Below are 22,601 nucleotides of genomic sequence, written 5' to 3' on the forward strand. Positions count from 1 at the left end.
TGTGTGTATGTACCTTTTAGGAGTGGAGTTGAAAAACTGCCTCATTCTAACACAATAACTTCTTGACTTTGTTATTCAAAAAACTAGGATTTGGGGTTCTGCAAATCATATCTGAAAGTGTTCTCAGAGTGGTGGCTGTCTTACTACCTTGTCACTAATGTACATTACACTATCATGCCATTCATGAAAAAATCTGTCCATCATGCTTCCTCTGGGTTGTTCGTTTGAGAAACATTACTGTTTAATATTGTCAGCAAGTGCACTTGGTTGACAGGTTATGCTACACAGTAGAAACACCTTTGCCATTGGCAAAACAGCTTGCTGTGCTCTTTCCCTGCTATGCAGGTTAAAGAAATGTAGTAGTTGGTTCTGCAGTCTTTCTGTGAACAAGTAGCAGGTTGTTTGGGTAAGGAAATTGGGCACTTATTTGGAAAATTTTGACATTCAGGTAAAAAAGTACTGTACTTGTGATTCATATATATATTTTTTTTAATCTTAATAGGACACGAAAAGACAAATAAAATGATGAAAAGACAAAATGATTTGTAAAATGTGATACGGTGTATTAGTAAATGACATCAAAAGGAGATGAGATGCAATGCTAATAATGTGTTCTCATAATGCTGGGAAGTATGAGTAGGATACACTTAACAAGGTACAGCAGTATTGAAAGGACAACTGGCAACGTGCAGTCATGTGGATCGTCCTGGAAAAGAAAGGGCTCAGGTCTTTATTGGCAGCTAGTAAGCAGTTTTGTTACATAAAAGGCAAATATCTGATATTTTTAAAGTGTGGAGAAGAACTGTATCCAGGTATTTGTTTTGTAAAGTCACGCTAATGGGAAAAAAAAAGATTCTGAACTGCACATTGGTTACTGTTGAATAGTTTGATGAAACAGGGTTAGGGGATTGCAATAAAGGTTCAAATCGAGATGGTGGCAGGGATAGCAGTCTGTCAGTGGGCTCTTTGCAGATACTTGGTCAGAGCTGTTGGAAGGAAGTTTGTTCCTTCTCGGCGAACTTCTTTTGATGTGTTTGGCCATCTTTAGCCTTGTTTCTTAAGCAAATGTGTGTTCTTGTGCACCATATAATATGCATCATATAGCTTTATATCTTAAGTAGTGTTTACATTTGTAATATGACAACATACTTGTTTCTGGCTTGTCTTGGAATTATGCATGTCATTTGGAATAGCCTTTTAGTGCTGGAAACTGCAGATTTTAGGAAGACAGAACTGATGAGTAAAATATTGTCAGAAAAACAAAACCTTTACTGTATTTAAATATGAAAGTTAAAAGGCTTAAAATATTTGTACATCCATAAATATAATACACGTGCTGCATCAAGCAATGTATATTTTTGGATATGAAGAAGTTTAGTCTGTGTTTGTATAGGATGTATTGTTAAATGCACTGTCAACAGTCCTTGATAGTGCTATTTTTATTGCTAATTCAATGTGGTTGGGCATTTCCCTATTAACCCTTGCTCTTCTGCATTTTATAAAATTTTCAGGTGATTATTCCCAGTTAAGGGAAACTCGCATCATTTTGAGATCTATTGTACTATAAACCAACATGCACTCTGTTTTTATGTATATAGAATAGGCTGTCAACGTGACACCATTTTTTATCTGGACACTTGAGTGGTGAACAAAATTCCAGGCATATCTGATCTGATTCATGCTGCACACTGTCAGCATTCTGGAATCTGCAGTAAAGTGACACAGATCTAGTGATACACCCAACAAATTACCTCCCTGTGCTGTATACATTGAAAATTAAGAATTGGTCATCCACAGTGGATTGGTTCACTTCTTTCACAAGGAGACTTGCCTGTGAATTATTTTTTGTTTTTGTTTTCCCTTTTTTATATAACGACAGGACTATTACTTACTTTTTGGTCTTGTACATGTCACAAGATTAAAGAGACACTGAAGCGAATGTGTAGTACAGCTAAGAAATAAAACATTAAGATCAGATACATCAGTCTAATTGTTTCCAGTACAGGAAGAGTTGAGAAACTCCAGTTGTTATCTCTATGCAAACAAGCCATTAAGCTCTCCGACTAAGTTAGTCGTGGAGAGTGCTGTTATCTGACTTTTATTATCTCAACTGTAAGTGAACTGTTTACTTTTTCTCTGCTAGAGGAGAGGTTATTAGTTCACAGACTGCTCTGAAAGAATCATTTTGAATGCTGAGTGTTGTGTAATCTGCACATATTATAGAATAATGCAATGTTAGAAAAAACACTATATACCTGAAAATAAAAGTATAAGAATATTTTATTTGCTGCTAATCTTCTAGTAATTATTCATAGTACACAACCAATTCATTATATCATATATATTTTTTCGCTTCAGTGTCTCCTTAAGTTGTAGATGTTACTTTAATCAGTGGCGTATGTAGGCAAGACAGCGCCCATGGCAAACACACACACACACACACACACACACACACACACACACACACACACACACACACACACACACACACACACACACACACACACACACACACACACACACACACACACACACACACACACACACACACACACACACACACACACACACACACACACACACACACACACTATATCATTTTTTTTTTTTTCGCTTCAGTGTCTCTTTAAGCACTCCCATACTTAAAACTCAGAAATTCTGAAACGCTGGTTGTAAGTAATACTGCAACAAATAAGCTAATATAGTAATCAATATCCCTGTATCTGTAATCTTTAGCAATAATTTATTTTTGTCATGTTTTTGATTTTAGGTCAGAATGTATGTGAAAAAAGCCACAGACACAGTTCACCACAGCTGACCGCCAGTCTCAAGTGTTTAAAGATGGATAAATGTAGACATGTGGGCCGGCTGCGGCTTGCCCAGGACCATTCAATACTGAACCCTCAAAAGTGGCATTGTGTGGACTGCAACACTACAGAGTCAGTATGGGCCTGCCTGAGCTGTTCACATGTGGCATGTGGTCGCTATATTGAAGAACATGCACTGCAACACTTTCAGGAAAGCAAACACCCTATAGCACTGGAGGTGAATGAGCTATACGTGTTCTGCTACCTTTGTGATGACTATGTTCTCAATGACAATGCCACCGGTGACCTTAAACTTTTACGCAGTACGTTAAGTGCAATCAAAAGTCAAAACTATGATTGCACAACGCGTAGTGGTCGGACATTGAGGTCTATGGTAGCTGTGGATGACGCATATACTTCTCATGAAGGTGCAAAAGCACTACTGCAGCATGAAGACATGACGTTTACTGCTCTTTGGCATCGGAGGCATGCGCTGTTGGGGAAAGTGTTTAGGTCATGGTTTGCTTTGACTTCCATAGGTAAACAGAGACTAGAAAAAGAGCGCCTCAGAGAGGAGGCTGAACAAAAGAGAGAAGAAGCAAGGAAACGGCGTCAATTGCAAAAGCACAAATTAAAGCAGGAGATGGAAAGTACCCCTCCACGGAAGAGTTCTCGGTTGCAACAGCAAATGCAGATTGTGTCATTGCCACCATTGCAAAATAAACAGCAATTGCCAACTCCCGCCACTAAACATAAACCTTCAGGATCTACCTCGGAAGACGCTTGTAGAAAAAAACTAAGTGATTCTCCAGTAAAGAGAAAAACCACTGTGACCCCTGGGGTTACAGGACTGAGGAACTTGGGGAACACTTGCTATATGAACTCCATACTTCAGATCTTGAGTCATTTACATGTTTTCCGGGAATGTTTCCTGCAGCTTGATCTAAATCAAACTCAGGAGCTCTTAGCAGCTACAGCCAATGGAAAAACAAGATCATCCAGCCAAATCCTCCCTGCCGCAGACTTTGCTAAAATAACAAAAAAGCACAGTAAAGTAGAGAGGCCTCGGTTAAAGCGCCAAAGGTCCTCATCTGGCCTCAGTGGTGGTGCATCAAAAAGTAGAAATATGGAACTCATTCAGCCTAAACCCAGTTCAACGCACATCTCCCTATGCCATGAGTTGCATACTCTCTTCCAAGTGATGTGGTCGGGGAAGTGGGCTCTAGTCTCCCCCTTTGCCATGCTTCATTCAGTATGGAGACTTATCCCAGCCTTTCGTGGTTACGCACAGCAAGATGCTCAGGAATTCTTATGTGAACTTTTAGATAAAGTACAACAGGAACTGGAGACAACCGGGACTGGGTATCCAACCGTGATTCCCAGCTCCCAGAAGAAACTCATCAAGCAGGTCCTGAATGTAGTAAACACCATTTTCCATGGACAGCTTCTCAGTCAGGTATGTAAATTGATTGTAGCGTGTTTTCTGCAGTCACAAGGCATGCAAACACAGTGTTCTCCCCAGGACCTATTAAGTGGGCGGGCCGCCCGGCTGTTTTGAAACCCCGCCCGGGTGCTCCAAGGCCCGCCTGCATCACATGCTTATGTGCGCTGCCGTCTGCTCGCATAGAGCGGGTCTCCCTCTGAATTGCAATCCCTAGTTCCGGCTGCGCTGCCCTCCTGGCGCCTGTAGAGTTGTCATATCTTAAGAGCAGCGGCAGCCTCCTTGAAGTAGTAGCGCTTGTCCACAGCACCCTGTCCTGCCGCTCTGCTGGAACGTTGTGACCCACTTCCTCAGCCCGCTGATGCCCGGCTTCTGATCGCAGTACGGCGTCACGCTGAGTATCTTCACAGCCATGATTGGCTGCGAGGAGTATACACGTGCTGCAGGCAGCCCAGGGGAGCCACTGGCCAGGCCACTGTACGGACGGGAGGGTGGGTGAGAGACAGTACTGGAGGGGACCGGAGGATGTGCTCCCTAGTTCCGGCTGCGCTGCATCATATAGCGCATTACTGCACATCACTTCTCTCCCATATCCCTGCGGCAGCGATCTGAAGATCGGACAGAACTCTACAGGCAGGAAGCGCAACCGGAACTAGGGAGCACATCCTCCGGTCCCCTTCAGTACACCCACCCTCCCGTCCGTACAGTGGCCTGGCCAGTGGCTCCCCTGGGCTGCCTGCAGCACGTGTATTCTCCTCGCAGCTGATCATGGCTGTGAAGATACTCAGCGTGACGCCGTACTGCGATCAGAAGCCGGGCATCAGCGGGCTGAGGAAGTGGGTCACAACGTTCCAGCAGAGCGGCAGGACAGGTTGCTGTGGACAAGCGCTACTACTTCAAGGAGGCCATTCAGCTCATCCTCGCGGCTGCCAATGGGGTGAGCAGGGGGAGGGGGTGACATTGGGAAATGTTAAGGCATAGCTCCCACCTGTTCCTCTTTGGGAGCCCTGTCCCTCTCTCCTCATTTGTCCCTCTTTCTATGTAAATATATCTATCTATCTATCTCGACTAAAAATGTGTTTGACTGTAAATTTTATTCCCATCCTTTAAATTGATAATGTTAAAATGGTAAAATGTTACTATGAAACATGAGGAACATGAAGGAAAATGAACCAGGATAAAAAGGACAAGGGTGGTTTGAATTATAAAACAACATATTTTTCTTATGAAATCTTTATGGTATGCATGAATAGGGTTGTGATGGGGGTGTGGCAGGGGCATGGCTTAAGTGTCCCTCTTCCTCATCTCAAAAAGTTGGGAGGTATGGTTAAGGGGAGGAAGCGGTGTTAAAGTGCAAGCATACTGGATCAGGGCAGAGGGGTACCCTATACTGCAGGGTGTAAGAATCATAGAATGGTTGTGTATTTATAAATAGAATGGTTGTAGTAATGCTGCAATGTATGTGCTGTAAGAAGGGTGATGGGATGTGATCACTAATAAGCTGTAGGTCGGTGCAATCATGTGGAGTGTGGCGGGTGATGTAAGGGAGCATACTGAAGTGCAGTAATATGTGGAATGTGTGATAGTGGTACAGTATTGTATGAAATGTGTCAGAGTGCAATAACCTATGTTATAAGGAAATAGTATTGTTTGAGTTGTCTATTGGGAGATAGGTGGAGCTGCAGTAAAGTATTAGGTGAGAGTAATGGGGGTGAAGGGACGCATGGTGATAGGGAGTGCAGTAATGCATGGGACGTGATAGGGGGTGCAGGGATGAATGTGATGTGATGTGATAGGGGGTGTAGGGATGAATGTGATGTGATAGGGGGTGCAGGAATACATGGGCCATAATAGGGGTTGCAGAGGACGTGATAGGAGGTACAGGGATGTCCTATGCTGTAAGCAGAGTTGCCGGCCCTGCTTTCCCCTGTTTGCAACCCACCCGGCTACTTTTTCATGCCACCCGGCTGAAAAAAAAATTCTGGGGAGAACACTGCAAACAGAGAAATATCCCCCACCCCCAGTTTCTCAAGTCTTCATTGATTTTCTTCTCCTTTGTCAACTGACTTCTGAACTTTTTTGTCATTTTCTTTTGGTGTGTGAGTGTGAAATGAGTGTTTACCAGACTTATAAATGCCGTTGATTATGGATCTAAAATAGCAGATGAGCATGGTCTTTATCACTGTTGACAAATGAGAATGTCAAGCCTTTATTTATCTGCAGGTTTGCCGAGTGTTCTTGGTGATTAGAAACAAGGATTTGCATACTATCTGTTAAGGTCCAATTGCGCTTTCCATTTGCTGACAATCTTGTAAATGTGTCAAGACTTTCAACTCAAGTCCTGAAACGATTCAGCACTTAATGAGATTTCATGCATTGGTATGTGCACTGAACACACATTTTCCGAGCATTGTACTGTAACAGCATCTAGCTATATTTATACTAGCAGTGAATTTGAAAATTGTTTTGCACATTACACTTCCAGCTGCTAACCATGTATACAGATCACTCCTGCTTTCAGCTTTATGTATATAGAATGACTTGGTTTCTTTTCCCACTCTTAGCAGGCATAGATTTTAATTAACCTTTTCTTTGACAAAAGACTCAGCGTAACCCTTTCTTATGTGAAAGAGTGGACACTGGGAAGAAAACCTTTTTAGGTGCACTGAAGCATAACAATCAAATCCCATGAAGGGCAAGCTGAAAATGCAACTGTTCTGATCTCTCACAGCTCTTTGGCATGTTATTGAAGAGCTGCTGAAGTGATCTGCTTGTAGTTTCTCTTCTTACTCCCTCCTCCCTGTGAATAATAACTTTTATAGTACACATGCTTTATCTCTAGTGCCCGGTTTAATTTCCAACTGTTATGAGGTATCCTTATTGGGAGAGAGAGAGCTGCTATAAAATGAAACCTCATTTCTTCTTTAGAGAAGTGAACTTATACATATGGTAAAGCAACCCGAGACTGTTCCCAATCTATGATGCCATAAATAAATTATGGTGAATATAATTTTGCCTTCTTAAAGGGAACCCGAGGTGAGAGGGATATGGAAGCTGACATGTTTATTTCCTTTTAAATAATGCTTATTGCCTGGCTGTCCTGCTGATCCTCTGACTCTATTACTTTAAACCATAGGCCCTGAAAAAGCATGCAGATCATATGTCTAAGACAAATCTGTGTCCTGAATACAGACTTGTGATCGGGTGACTGCTTGTCAGCCTAAAGCAGCGCTCTTTGCTTTCTTCCTGTGTGCCCAGATCAAACCTGACATGCGGATAGCTTACCACAGACTAGTAACACTCAGAAAGCCCAGTGGTGAAGTCTCTGGAGGGCAGAGGCAGATGCAGCAGAAGCTGTCAGGAGCCACTTCGCTTCTATACAATGCAGAGGCTGTCAGTAGTGGGGAAGTATTTCTAAAGTATAGATGGACAAGATCTCTCAGCAGTGGAGCAGAATCATAAAAGTATTATAACTGCAATGTTAATTGGGGGCAATTTGAGGTTGTATACTCGAAAGGGTAACCTACAGCAAGAGGTACAGGAAAGTGGCTTTGCTACATTTAAACCAAATTCCATGAGTTTGTCACCCATGTATAAACTAAAGTGACACAATCATATAAACACGGTATGTACATTCAGTACTAGTTCTAATAGGAAATTGTCTGATGTGCCTTTCGGTTTTCTAGTACAGCAAGTATAAAACTTGAGCTGTTATCTATGCAAATGAGCTTGTCAAATTGTTTGGTTTCCTGACAAATAAACAGAAGCCAAAAAGCTATTATCTGTGGGAGAAATGGCATCTGACAAGCAGGGATGGGCTTTCAGGTAATTAACTACTGGAATTCGAAATTAAAATGAGGCTTGATTCCCTCAGGTGTGACCACTGGAGAGGGGGGGGGGGGGGGGTAACTTACCCAGAAGTCCGTCGGCTTCAATGTGCCTCTACTCGCACACGACCTATGGGACTCGTTCCATGACTTGCTACCACACTGCCTCCTTCAAGCCGGAAGGAGGAAGTATGGGAGGGAGCCGTGCAACGCGTCCCATAGTTTGTGTATGAGTGCCCCCCGCTGTGTCTCCCGTTGTCCTACCTGAGGTAATCAAGCCTTATTTTCGTTTCAAATTTGAGTAGTTAAAAACCCATCCTTGCTGATAAGGTTTTAGCGCAGGGAAAATTCAAAAGGCCATTGCTTTTGTTTCTTTTTCAGCTCAGTAAGGCAGAGGTTGAATTATAAACAGAAGTTGTGATGACAGTATGATTCAGTCTTAAAAATTAAGCCATTAAACTGAAAATAAAAATGAGTCCCTGTTCTATGTTACTAATGTTCTATGTATCAATGTTACAAATAAAATGATCTCATATGTTTCTCACTTCAGGTTTGCCTTCAATATATACCACTACACTAGAACAATCCCCTTTTTATATTTTCCTGGAATGGCTTAGTTTCAAAATTTAGCACTGCCTGAAGAGCTGCACTGGCACTCCATTACTGTTGTCTGTACTAACGGTAACGCTACTAGAGTACTTAAAGCGTAACTGGCAGTACATGCCCCCAGTAGTAATGATAATATTGCCGTGTGTTGTCTGCGTAGCTTTGTGTAGGTTTCTTAGTGATTGCTAAACAGTATTGTGGAACACTGGTGCTAGATTTGTGACAAGACGATATACTTTTTCTAAAACACTGCAGAAGATGTCTGTGTGCTATATAAATATTAAATGATTATTTCTGCCTCAGACATTCACACAGAGGAACAATCTCTAGTTTCTGTAGACGAATCTGCTCAAAGACAAATGTGGGAGATGCTGGATGAGTTTTTATTGTCTGATGTAATTTTTAAAAAATATGTTGCGGTTCTAATTATGGGGGATTTAGGGAGCCCAGCTGAGTTGCCTGGAGTTGTTCTTTGACGAGAACCTTAAGTGAGAGAAATACTGAGGCAGGGCTGTTGAGTCAGTACAAACATCATCCGACTCCTCAGTTTATGAAACCTACGACTCCAGGTACCCAAAATTGTTCCGACTCCACAGCCCTGTACGGAGGCTGCCATCTTCATTCCCTTATAAGCAATTCTAGCTGTCTGGCTGTCGTGCTTTGCTATAGTTGTTTTGAAGTAACATAACTGAAGCTAGCATGCAGCCAGTGGAATCGGATCAGTGTAAGCCTCTGATTTGCATGCTCATTCTGGGTCCATGAGCACAGAAGTAAGGAAACTGGTATTGTTTATTATAGAAGATGACAGCCTCAGTATTCCTGTCATGCTTGTCATGTGCATTCTCATCCTGGGTATATAATACAGGATATACTAAATGCCATAATAACATAGGTAAGCATTGTTTTTTTAAAGGGAGGATATATGGCAGTTCTCATCTTCAACTTGCTGAAAGTTTACTTTTAAATCAATGTGTAGCACCCCGAAAGTGCTAAATATTTTCTCTTATAGGTAAAAACGTGTGGTTGTAGTAGCATATTTAAGTCCTTTGGTTATATGTATTGTCAGAATGATTGTGCACACAGGTGTATCAGGTGTATTGGAGGATGAGGCTGAACTAAGTATCTAGGAGCAGTTTTGTGCATGGGGAAAATGAGGCCAATACTGCTGACCGTTGTCTACCTTTAGGGCCAGTCTACATGATTACTTACTGCCTGTGTTTCATCTGCACGGAGTCATGATCAGTGCAGTCCCGGCAACTGTTTCATGGTTTTAATTTATGGTAATAAGTGCTGTTGTGGTGTACTCTAGTGCAATAAAGTGCAGCTGAATATAACCTACATTTTATTCTGTGTTCAGAAATGCAAATGTGCACCATAACCTTTCTGATAGGCTTCGCTGGACCTTACTAAGCAACAGCTGTGGGAGCTGCTCAGATTGCAGCTGAATGTAGGCGTTGCTTGGGCACTATTCAAGGGCTTGTTCTTAATGTAGTTTTAAAGAGAATCTGTATTGTTAAAATCGCACAAAAGGAACATACCAGTGCGTTAGGGGACATCTCCTATTACCCTCTGTCACAATTTCGCCGCTCCTCGCCGCATTAAAAGTGGTTAAAAACAGTTTTAAAAAGTTTGTTTATAAACAAACAAAATGGCCACCAAAACAGGAAGTAGGTTGATGTACAGTATGTCCACACATAGAAAATACATTCATACACAAGCAGGCTGTATACACCCTTCCTTTTGAATCTCAAGAGATCATTTGTGTGTTTCTTTCCCCCTGCAGCTATCTTCCACTGAAGTGTCAGGCTGTTTCTTACTGCAGAGTGCAGACAGCTCTGCCTCTATGTAATTCATCAGTATGTGAAAGCCCAGCCAGCTCAGAGGATTTATCCAGCTTGTAAAAGATAAGAGAGAAGAGAGAAGATGCCCTAATCTAAACAATACACAGGCAGTGTGCAGAGAGGGGCCTGGAGGGGGGAGATGCATCACAGAACCACAACACTGAAGAACTTGGCAGCCTTCCAGACACAGGCTGACAAGTCTGACAAGAGAGAGATAAGTTGATTTATTACAGAGATGGTGATAGTAGAACGTGCTGCAGTAAGCCAGAACGCATTAGAATAGCTTTTGGAACTTGTAGGATGATAAAAAACAGGATGCAATTTTTGTTACGGAGTCTCTTTAAGGCACAACACGGCTCAGCAGGGGCCAAGTATCTGAACACCCGCTGCTTTGTATACTTGTCATAATCACAAAGCATTAGGGCCCTTTTCCACTAGCAATCACAAATCACAAACTTGCGATTTTTAATTTTGTTATGCGATTGCGATTTTTATTTTTTTTATTTGCATTGCATTACTCCTCTTAAAATCGCTCCAGAAAGCGATTGCAATTTACAAATCTAACCACTATAGTGGAAAATACTTCTCATGATTTCTATGATAAAGTAACAACCCTAGCAATTTAAAAATCCCTAGCGATTTGCGATTCAGCTGTGTAGTGGAAAAAGGCCCTTGGTTCATTTTATTTCCATTCAATATATTGCATGATACTGAAGCATTCTTAATAGATTATTCATACTCTGTGACCCTGGTCAATACCCCTCATTTTATAGTGTTTTTACAAGCTTACAAAGACTGGATGCTATGATGCCTGAGCATTATATTTCAGTACACATTCTAACATTAAAGGGAAGGTCCAAGCAAAAAAAAAATGAGTTTCACTTACCTAGAGCTTCTACCAGCCCCATGTAGCCATCCTGTGCCCTCGTAGTCACTCACTGCTGCTCCAGTCCCCCGCTGGCAGCTTTCTGACCTCGGAGGTCAGGGCCGCATTGCATACGTTTTTACGCATTCCAGCTAGTGCAGGAACAAAAATGTATGCGTTGCACCACTAACGCGTAAAAATATATATGTTAATGTTCCTGCACTAGCGGGAATGCGTAAAAATGTACGCAATGCGGCCCTGACCTCCGAGGTCAGAAAGCTGCCAGCGGGGGACTGGAGCAGCAGTGAGTGACTATGAGGGCACAGGATGGCTACATGGGGCTGGTAGAAGCCCCAGGTAAGTGAAACTCATTTTTTTTTTTTTTTTTGCTTGGACCTTCCCTTTAAGTAAACTTGAGACAAAGCTAGCACAATGATTTACACTTACCTGGGCTTTCTCCAGGCCACTATAGTCCATTGGCTCCCTCCGTGTCTGTCTGGTTCCCTCCATTGTACCACTTTAGAGTCCACGATCCAGCTGGGTTTCGGGCCACTGCACGGTGCACCCCTGGTCGCAAACGCGCAGAATGACTCTGGCTACGGGAGCGTGATTGAGGAGTGCGCAGTAGTCCCCAATTTGGCTTGGTTGGGGCCTTTACCGGTGCTAACAGTGGCACAACAGAGGGGGCTGGGAGGACAGTGAGGGAGCAGACAGAATACAGGGGGCTAGAGGAAGCCCTAGGTAAGTAAACATACTTGTGCTAGATTTGCAGTGTGAGCGCACCTGAATAGTATATAGTTTGTATGTGATTTGTCTAGTACTCAGGTGTTGTGTAAAATGTTTTGCGAAGTACAGTTGTGCAGAGAGCAGACAAGTCCCCTGAGCCACCCATTGGGCCCAAGACGGAACCCAACACATATACATGTAAGTAAGGCGCCAGGAAATTTGGGCGGAGGGTAAAGCTGAAAAATTGCTCACATTGCTCTTGCAAAAGTCCGGCAGCGTTAATTACTATTTCCCCCTTCAAGCAGCTTATGACACTGGGAAAAAACGTAATTTGGCTTCCAGTTATTGCGAGGTGACCGAATTGAGCAGTATTTATCTTAAAGAGGAACTCCAGCCTAAACAAACATACTGTCATTAAGTTACATTAGTTATGTTAATTAAAATAGATGGGTAATATAATCTCTTACCCATCCTGTTTTTAAAAGAACAGGCAAATGTTTGATTTCATGAGGGCAGCCATCTTTTTGGTTAAAAGGAGGTGACAGGGAGCATGAGTTCCAACTGTCCTGTGTGCTGATCACCCCTCCCAGTTGCTAGGCAACGTGAGTAACATAGGAAATCCCATCATGCTTTGCACAGCATCAGGAAAAAAAGCCCGGGCAGTTTTCTTTGATGGGTGGAGCTTAGCTAAAAATGCTTTGGTAAAAAAAAAAAAAAAAAGCTTTGAAGCTGTTTAACTCCAAGCCTTTTCAGTTCTTCTGAGTAGATTTTTAATCCGGAGGTTCACTTTAACTTGATCTCCATCTTTTGATGGTGTCCAAATTAGTGACTGAGCCCTGCTATAACTGTAGTTCACGTTACGGCCTATGACGGTGCCAGCAGTGCCCACATTTCCAGCACAGGTATTGCCTGACTCGACCCAAGACACCTTGGGAAATACTCTGGGCATATCTGAGAGTGACGTGCAGTATAGGAAATGAATGAAGCCTCTGTTACAACTTCTGTACTTGGTTAGCGAGCTATAGAGGACACACCTGTGTGCGAAGTAACCAGCATTCACAGTGGACTCACAACAGATGTGTGAGAAGTGTATATGTAGGTTAACATAGTACTGCATAATTATAATTTCAATTATACTAAGCATAAAAGCAATTATGGATCATATTTCCTGAGCTAAGTGCATTTTAAATTCATGTGAAATTAGTTGTAGAGCTGACAAATACACATGCTTACACTCAAATGAACTTGTCATAATACAACTCAAACAAAATTAAAACCCGCTTATTGTAACATACTATAATCCAAATTATAAGTATGTATGATTTGTCAGGTTGCAAAAAAGCAGGGCTTAATACTAGTGAAACTATGCACTGAGGTTTATTGTTAAAGTAAAGGAGTACTTTGTTATGACTATCTGTGACAGAGCACATTCTAATAATAGTGTGTGTGTTTTGTTTTTGAAGAGTCAGTCGGTACATTTTTGCTGACTCCAACTCCAGGCTTCTAAAACATGCTTCCTACTCCACAGTTCTGGTTGTAACTGACACCTTGTACATTGCATTGCAACATACTGTACAGAATCACTAAAAAAGTATAAGTGGTTTAAAAAGACTACAAAACTCTCTTACTATGAAATCTATCCACCGGTGATGTACTCCTCCCCCCCCCCCCCTCCCCCCCCCCCTCTTCCAGTATATACATTGGAAGCTTATCTGCAACCATAGCCACCTCTCCTCTTTCCAGCTTTGGGTCTTCATGTGTCCTTGGCAGCTTTGTAACTAACTGCTATAGCTCCAGGCTAACTGCTGTTACGTACATGAGCCTGAAGCTCTAACTGCTGGGGAGATGCGAGGACTCAAGCTGGAGCAAGGAGAGGTAGATGTGCTTTTCAGCTCTGCATGGGGGAAGCTGGTGTAGCAAATTAAGGGGCTCTGCCTTTTGGCTTAAAAAAAAAAAAAAAAAAAAAAAAAAAAAGTGTGTGGAGGGAAGGTGAGGAGCAAGATGACCCTATCCACGAGTAAACACAATACTAAGTAAATTCCAGGCTCGTGACTGCACACCACTTTAGCTCGGGCTATGCTGCACAGGGAGATATCTCAGCCCCTGGTGGGGCGATTTTCACAATGTAAAGTGCTGTGCGCGCAGCTAGCACTTTGCTAGCTGCGCGCACAGCTTGATCGCCGCCGCTCTGCGGCGATCGCCCGCACGCAGCGGCAGAAGAGGCCCCCCCCCCCCCCGCCAGAGCCCTGCATTGCCCGGACCAATGAGTTCCGGGCAGCGCTATGGGCTGGATCGAGTGCGCCTGATGTCAGGACGTCGGCTGACGTCCATGACGTCATGCCGATTGTCGCCATGGCAACAGGAGAAGCCAAACAGGGGAACGCGTTATATACGTGTTCCCCTGTTTGCTATTGTAGCCGGCGGCGATCGGACTAGAGGGCCACATGCGCCCTCTAGTGGTGTTTCATGTAGCTACCACTCTGGTAGCTTTACATGAAACAAACAAAAAAAATTAAAAAAAGTTTTTTTTTTTTTCACTATTTAAAAAAAAAAAATTAACCGCCAGGAAGGTTAAGCATGAGCGCAGCTTTACTGTGCCTTCACGGGCAAGGCTGCAACTGCACAATAAGCTGTAACTGCTCGTGTACGAGGAGCTCCATGTTACTGCGCAGGCTAAGCTTTGCTCGTGTGTATGCAGCACGCCACACCCATGCATGAAGAGGGTTGTGATTTGCAGGAGCGTCCAGGGCAGGGCTTTGGAGTCGGAGCAATTTTGGGTACCTGTAGTTGGAGGTTTCATAAACCTGAGGATTTGGAGTTTGGGTTGGATGATTTTTGTACCAACTTCACATCCCTTGTCCAGGGACAGCTTCCCTTTCCTTGGGTAAGCCTTTTTCTTTTTTTACTTTTGAACTGAAGTTCACCTCGAGTTGGGTTCTCTTTAAATTTGTACCCAGAGCAAACCTCTCGTACAAATACACATACTTGCCTAAGAAGAGGGAAGCCTCTGGATCCTATAGAGGTTTCCTATGCTGTCCTCGGGTCCCCCTCTTCAGACACGAACGTGACAATACCTGCACTAGCTTGGCCGCACCTGTCCAGTAAGTTGGAGCTGCTCGTGGACCGGTGGCTCAATGTTGCTGTGCAGGTGCAACTGTGCTTGCGCGGTTTCAGCACGACTGCACTTGTAACGAGGAGCATGGCCCAGATGTTCCGGGCAATGGTTGATGTCTGGAGACTCTCTCCTTGGGGAAGAATTTGATTTTTCATCAAAGGTTCACCTTGCGCTTGCTTTAAACCAGGCCTGGGTGAAGCACAGGAACTACTTAAAGCGGATCCGAGATGAAAAACTACCTATAACAAGTAACTTGTCTATATATCTTATCTAAAGTTTTTAGATTACACAGCATATCTAGCTGCAAACAGCTTCAAAAGTTTGATTATTTATTCCAGTGATACAATGAGGGCAGCCATGTTCTGTTTGTCACATTGTCATAGGCTGAGGGCTGGAGATGCTATCAGCTTGCCTGTGTGTAAATTCAGTCCCCTCTCCTCCTCCTCTCTGCCTCTGAAATCAATGGCAAGTGACCTCCTCCACCTGCCCAGAGTGAGCTCCCATAAGCCCTTGCTACAGTGCCAAGGCACAAAACAAAAAAAATAAGTATTTGGCTTGAGGAATGCCCTATAAACTATATGAAAGGAACACAATTATGCATTGAGTAAAAGTTTCTCGGATCCACTTTAAAGGGAACCAGAGGTGAAATAAAGCATTGTATCCATCCTCATGCCTCTAAAATGTTTTGTTTTTTTTTCTTCTCTAGAATCCCACAGTTTAATTTTCTGGTATCGCCTACCTACAAAAGTAGGGTTAACTAATGTTGTACTTTCTCGACTGTATGATACAGCCCGAGAGAGTTTTAAATGGTCCGTATGCGCGCTAGATTAAAGTTGGCGCACACAAATGAGCAATGTTGCTCAAATGACGTTACCTGGCAAAATAGAAAAGACAAAGTTTAAACAAATATTTGTTTATACACACCTATATTTTAAATGATTCTGTCCGAATATTGCTGTGCAAGTGGAGGTGACATGCCCACATGTCTGAAACATTGTTGTTTGACGTACACACATGGCCGACTGAATATCTGCCCAATAGTCATCTGGATTGATACACCAGTTAATTTGGGCAGAATACCCAATATCGGTCGTTTGTCGTTTTTTATGGTTAGCTACATTTGTTATAATGAATGTTGTCTGATACAGAGATATCTTTTGTTTGCTGGATGTTTTAAACAAAGTTTATCTGATGTGTGTACATAGCCTAAACAAAAACATGTAAACTTTTGTCCTTCATCCTTACCCCAAGCTTTTCTTTGTCAGGAAAGTTGTTTTTTTAATGCCTGGTACACACCATGCAATTTCCCATGTGATAGACTGGTTGAAGTGATTATTTCTGATAGGTCTGATCTGATTTCCAATTACTCTTATACAAAATCAATCAGAAAACGATCGCAAAATCAAAATGCACTTGTCTGAAATACTGTAGATTTGACCAGTCTGTCTGGAGTTGTAAATAATTTTGATTAAGTCTATTTCAGTAATTCAACTTAAAAGGTGAAACAAATATATAAAATAGGAACCTTTAGCAGGTGTTTTTGGATTCATTAGCTGTTCAGAGTCTGACATTTTAAGCCTAGAATATTAAACATGTCACAATATTGTAATGGTCTGGGATTTTGGGGTTCTTATAAGCTGTAAACCATAATCCTCAAAATAACAAAAAAGCTTGAAATATCTTGCTTTGCATGCAATGAGTCTTTCATATAATAGGCATAACGCCTATTAGTTTGAATTACTGAAGTAAATGGACTTTTGCATGATCTTTACATTTTTCAAGTTTTACCTGCATATTAGAGTCTGACTAGATTCCGACTGGAGAAAAACCACCATTTGCATACCTAAAACTCTGTCAAGCAGAAAAAGAAAAGGAACAGCACAGTTATTTGTATGCTTGGCACTGTACATACGCATGTCTATCTCATCATGTCACATATCACCTTGGGTACTGTCTGTATAATAATGGTTATCTTTAGATCAGTGGGAGCAGTGGATTGTGTCCTGACTTGTTTGTTTTCATTTGTGCCACATGATCAGTAACAGGTGTGGGATTCAGAATGTGTGATTGAAATAGAAATCCTCAATTTTTGCAAATATATCAGATGTATTGCATGTGGAGACAACCAGAAGCATTACTAGCTTATGTTTTTAGTACTGACACTCTGTCCATAAGAATAGGGAAGACATCGATTCCATCAAATTCCCAGATCGATTTGTGGCCGATTTCGATCAATTTGATCTGACAGGATGGAAAATCTAGGTCGATCTGCTGCTGGCAGCAGGTCGATGGCCCATAGAGTTGCATTGGATCTAATGGTCCAATAATGCATTTAGATCGATTTCCAATAGATTTCATTCTGAAATCAATCTGTTCCTAGTGTGTGGCACACATCAGATTACTGTCAGATTTGACTTGACAGACATCTAACAGAAATCTATCTGATGGTCGAATCTGCTGCAAATCTAGAAGTGTATGGCCACCTTTAGGAATACATTTGTTTTTGTTGCCACTACCCAGGATAATTTATATGCTTTCCTTTGTGCTGGAGAAAAATGTCTGAGAAGTGCCCAGATGCAGTGATTCAAATAGAAAGAAATGTTGTGTGGGAAGGATCCAAAATTGATCCATGCTGCTTAGCATAACCTGTTTTAAAGCTTGACTGAGCCTACGGCAGTTTTTCTTTCTTACCAAAGGAGAAATGCCACTGACAGTTTAGTGAGAAAAATATCTTCATATTTTTCCATGACAGTTTGTAATACTTGTGCTTCTACCTTTTTTATAAACTGCAACCAACTTCTACAGTCTAGTATTCATCATCCTAGCTCGCTAATGAAATGTGCACATAACATCTTGTCAGTAACTTTTACTGGCTATAGAAAAGGTCCAGTCTACATTAAAAATCAATTACCTCTTTAATGTTTTTACTTGTGCCAACAGCATACAAACGTTTGTAGCGAATGGCAGCTCTTGCCAGATGCAGGCATTTTTCACTTACAAGGGACACGCTGGAAAGTCTTATGCACATATAGAGGACTAGGATTTGAACAGGAATCTGGAGAGTTTCAAGATTTGGATATCTTCATGTACTCCAATGCTTGTTAAATGCATAGGGCCTCTATACTTGATTCAAGGGACATTATTCAACTAACTGTTTTTCTCATACGTTTTATCTTAAGTGGTATTTTCACATCTCATCTGTAAAATGCCTAGGATTCCACCAGCAAGCAAGAAAATACTCAGAATAATTTTGGCAGTACTTTTTTTCACTTAAATATTGGTCCTTTTTTTTAATTGCAGTTGTTAGACTGGTGAATGGGTCTGCATGTTCTGTTCACTGATCAAAGTGCCTATGATCAGTGATATATCCCAGTGGTCATTGAAAGTGAAAGCAAAAAACATACACCATTTTCTCTGTACTGTTCACGGTACCAGGAATATAAAGTGGAGGGACATCTAGTGGTCGTATGGTAAAATTACTGCATACATAAAAATTTCCCATTAAAGTGAACCGAGCATCATTTTTAACACCCAGGGCAGCTCTATAGCAAATAAAAAATGCATTCTAAAATGTGGTTTATTAAAAAAAAAACTTTAATTTTACCTCATTTTTTTTTTTACAACTAAGAGTTAAATTAGCCACTTTGTCCGACCGCAAAGGACCTGCGGTCCCTGAGCAGGAGATGGTGAAAACAGATAAGAAATTACCTCTTTAGACTTAATTGACCACAAACAAACCCCCATTGTACTTCAAACAGAAAACATCAGTTACAGTTGAAGAATGTCACACCTAGCCTGGATAATAGCAGTTGTAAAACAGCAGGGGTTGAGCTTCTGAACAATGTCAGCCCTTGCAGCTATTTGAAGCCAAGAGCTGCTTGGATCCCTTTAACCCCTTAAGAAAAAATTAAAATGGTTACGTTAGGGACTCAACCCGTTTTAATATGTATGTCATGAGGGTATATTACTGTTGTTCTTGCAAATAAGGGCTTGAAATTGGTGATCTGGTCGAAAATAAGTGTCGCCATACATTGTACTAGGGACATAATTTAAATGGTAAAACGTAAAAGAGAAAACCGAGAGCCCAATATAGTGTAGTATGTTGAGACAAATGATTTAGGCTGGTTTCAGACCAGGATGTTGCGTTTTAGGGGACATTCAGGTCGCACAACGTGCCCAACGCAACGCCTGGTGCTCTCTGCTTTGGACGTCAGAGTGAGCCGCGTTGTGCAGCTCACACTGGCGTCCGTGATGCGCACTCTTGGATGCATGCGGCATCACGTGGTCCCGCCCGGCCAATCGCCGCACAGAACGGCCGCTCAAGGAAGTAAACACTGCACGTCACTGAGTGCAGTGAATATTAATTAGCCATGTGCCTGGCCGCTCTTCGCTCCTCCCCAACGTTACTGAGCATGTGCAAACAGTCTAACGCGGCTCTGCCGCTTACAGAGTACTGCATGCAGTACGTTATATTATGGCGCAGCGTTACACTGTAATGCAACGTGGGCACTGTGAACAGCCCATTGATTTTTCATTGCTGTGCGGTGGGGTGCGTTACAGGCTGCTCTAACGTGCGCCTGTAACGACCCACTGTGAAACCAGCCTTAATGGTAAAGTGAGAGAAATATACTCACAAACGTGGGTTACCATTCATGAAACCATTATAAAGGCAGGTGCGGAGATTAGGCCTGTCCTCACTCAGGGCTAAGAAGTCGCTCTCTGTAGAAAAGAACCAAGAATGGGGGTAGCACTCCCCTCCACCAGGAGTGGACACAGTGTGTTTGAATGTAGAACAGAGGCGCCAGCAGGATAAAAATTCATAAAAACTTTAAAAATGCTTGGAGGAAGTGGTGGGCTTGCCTCCCAAAAGCAGACAAGATGTCCTGTTTTATATCAATAAATACATTTATTATACGGTACCCCAAATGAAAGTGCAATGCGTTTCGCAGGTCAAGCCCGCTTCATCAGGCAAAAATTGGGGACAACTGTAGACAAAAAACAACAATGGCAACAATGAAGAGGGCTATACAGTTACTGCAGAGAGACAGTTAATACATAAAAACAGTACTGATGACATCTCAAAATGGAAGTACATAGGTTACTATGTCATTAATGAAAGTATCTCATTGGAAGAAATATGTATATAGAGTGAGCACAAATAGGGGGGGGGGGGGGATAAATAGAGGGGGGAGAAAAGTGGGTTAAGGGAGGTTACATTGGTGTTGAGGTATTGCATGGTGGGGAATTAATAGCATAGTAAACAAGTGGGCGAGGTGGCCGATAACTTGAATCAATACCTTTTTTATATCGGCCACCTCGCCCACTTGTTTACTATGCCATTAATTCTCCACCATGCAATACCCCAATGTTGTAACCGAGACAAATGGGCAAATAAAATGTGTGGATTTTATCCACAGTAGTAGCAGGTTTTATTTTAAAAATATAATGGCTGAAAACCTTAAATGTTTGTTCTAAATGAATGTTAACTAAAAGTACCGCCCAAAGAAAGCCTAATTGGTGGTTAAAAAAAACAAACAAACAAGATCTAGATCATTTCCATGTGATAAAGTTATTAGTGAATGAATGGAAAGAGTGCTGAAAGGTGAAAATTGCTCTGGTCCATAAGGGGAAAAAACCCCTAAAGCCTAATCTACATGTAGCGATCCGGCGGCTCGATTAGCCGCCGGATCGCCTCTTCCGCATCCCTGCACGTAACCGCCGCGTCCCCGCGTGCGTCGGACTCGATACACGCTCGCCGGCGCCGCTTATCTTCCGCTTGATTCCCTGCCATTGTTCACTCGTAGGGAACGAGCAGGGAATTGAGGCGGCGTGATCGGACCTGTCAGATCTTATCAATCGAGGCGCATTAGCGGCTCGATTGATAAGCCAAATCGCAGCGTGTAGATCCAGCATTAAGGTGGCCATACACTGGTGGATTTGCCATCAGATTCGACCAACAGATAGATCCCTCTCTGATCGAATCTGATCAGAGAGGGATCGTATGGCCACCTTTACTGCAAACAGATTGAATCGATTTCAGCCTGAAACCAATCACAATCTGTGGAGCTGACGCCCCCCGCATACATTACCTGTTCCGGCCGGCGCGAGTCCCCGCTGTCGTCTTCTCCGCTCCGGCTACTGAACTTCCTGTCCAGGGGAAGTTTAAACAGTAGAGGGCGCTCTACTGTTTAAACTTCCTGCCGGGACAAAAAGTTCTGTGTAGCTCTGGAGCCCGTAGCGGAGAAGACCAGGGGACTCGCGCCGGCTGGAGCAGGTAATGTATTGTCGGGCATTCGAATGCCGCTAACGACACACTCCCGACCCGCCGGCGACCGAAAAAATCTTCCGCACGGATGGGTCGACGGGAATGATCGATTTCGGACGGAAATCGATCGTTCTGTCAGCGGTGTGCGCTGCGATTTCACAGCTGGTTCGATCACACTGATCGAAACGGCTGTATATCGGCGGGAAAATCGTTAGGTGTATGGGCCCCTTTAGTGGTGTACTGGTTAAACAGAATATGAAAAATGATCTCCTGGGAGCAAACATAGAAACAATTGAAGGCAGAAGTACTTCTCACCCACCTCTGTGACAAAATGCAGCACAACTGAGTTGTACCACTGAGTGGCACATGCATGACGTCACCCGGGGAAGAGGCATAGACAATGTGATCAGCCATCGCAGGGGTGTGTTGAACCGCTGGGCGGATTGCTCGCGGGTTAGGGGTAAGCAGCCATTTACGGGTCTTAAAATAGACTACTGTACAAATAAACCATTCCTGGTCAGTAACCAGCAGAGTTGATGGCATCTGTTTAAATTCCCAGTGCTCCCCATTGAACTATTTGAATATGAAAGATTGGGAATGGTAGAAAATCCATATCAATTCGGCAATTGGTTGCGAATTAGCTTTTTTCACTTTGATCCAGAAATGAATAAATGTATTTATTCATCAAAGCGCTGGGGAAATCGCTATACAAAGCGCTTATTCAAGCGCTTTGCGATTTTTTTTTTTTTTTTTTTTTTTTTTTTTTTTTATTTATTTATTTATTTATTTTTTATTTATTTTTTTTTTTTCCCCCTATACCTTCTATTGAGCAAAGAAACGCTCAGAAAATGGTACAAGCAGCGATTTGCTGAGCGGATCGGAAACTAACTACTCAGATGAGAACACTCTCATAGGGAATCATTGCACAAGCTTTTTAGGGCGATTTTCAAAATTGCCGGCGCTTGCAAAAAGGGCAAAAACGCCCTAGGTGTTAACAGGCCTTCAGGAATTTTTTGTGTGTGTGTCCCAACTACAGTTGAACTACCTGACTTGCATACATATGACACTGATCTAATAACACTTGCCGTGCATGAACAAAAATACAATG

General features: G+C 42.5%; 1 protein-coding gene across 2 annotated transcripts in view; it reads left to right on the top strand.

The window, feature by feature from the left end:
- The window catches only part of USP44 (ubiquitin specific peptidase 44), a 60,733-nt gene that overhangs the window by 4,761 nt on the left and 33,371 nt on the right, over positions 1–22,601 (top strand). For both annotated transcript variants that reach the window (XM_068276787.1, XM_068276786.1), the window contains one exon: positions 2,771–4,263. In XM_068276787.1, coding sequence (XP_068132888.1) covers positions 2,842–4,263 — 1,422 coding nt within the window. In that variant the 5' untranslated portion in view covers positions 2,771–2,841. The remainder of the gene's footprint in view (positions 1–2,770; positions 4,264–22,601) is intronic.

The sequence above is a fragment of the Hyperolius riggenbachi genome, chromosome 3, assembly GCF_040937935.1.
Source record: "Hyperolius riggenbachi isolate aHypRig1 chromosome 3, aHypRig1.pri, whole genome shotgun sequence".
NCBI classification, from domain to species: Eukaryota; Metazoa; Chordata; class Amphibia; order Anura; family Hyperoliidae; genus Hyperolius; species Hyperolius riggenbachi.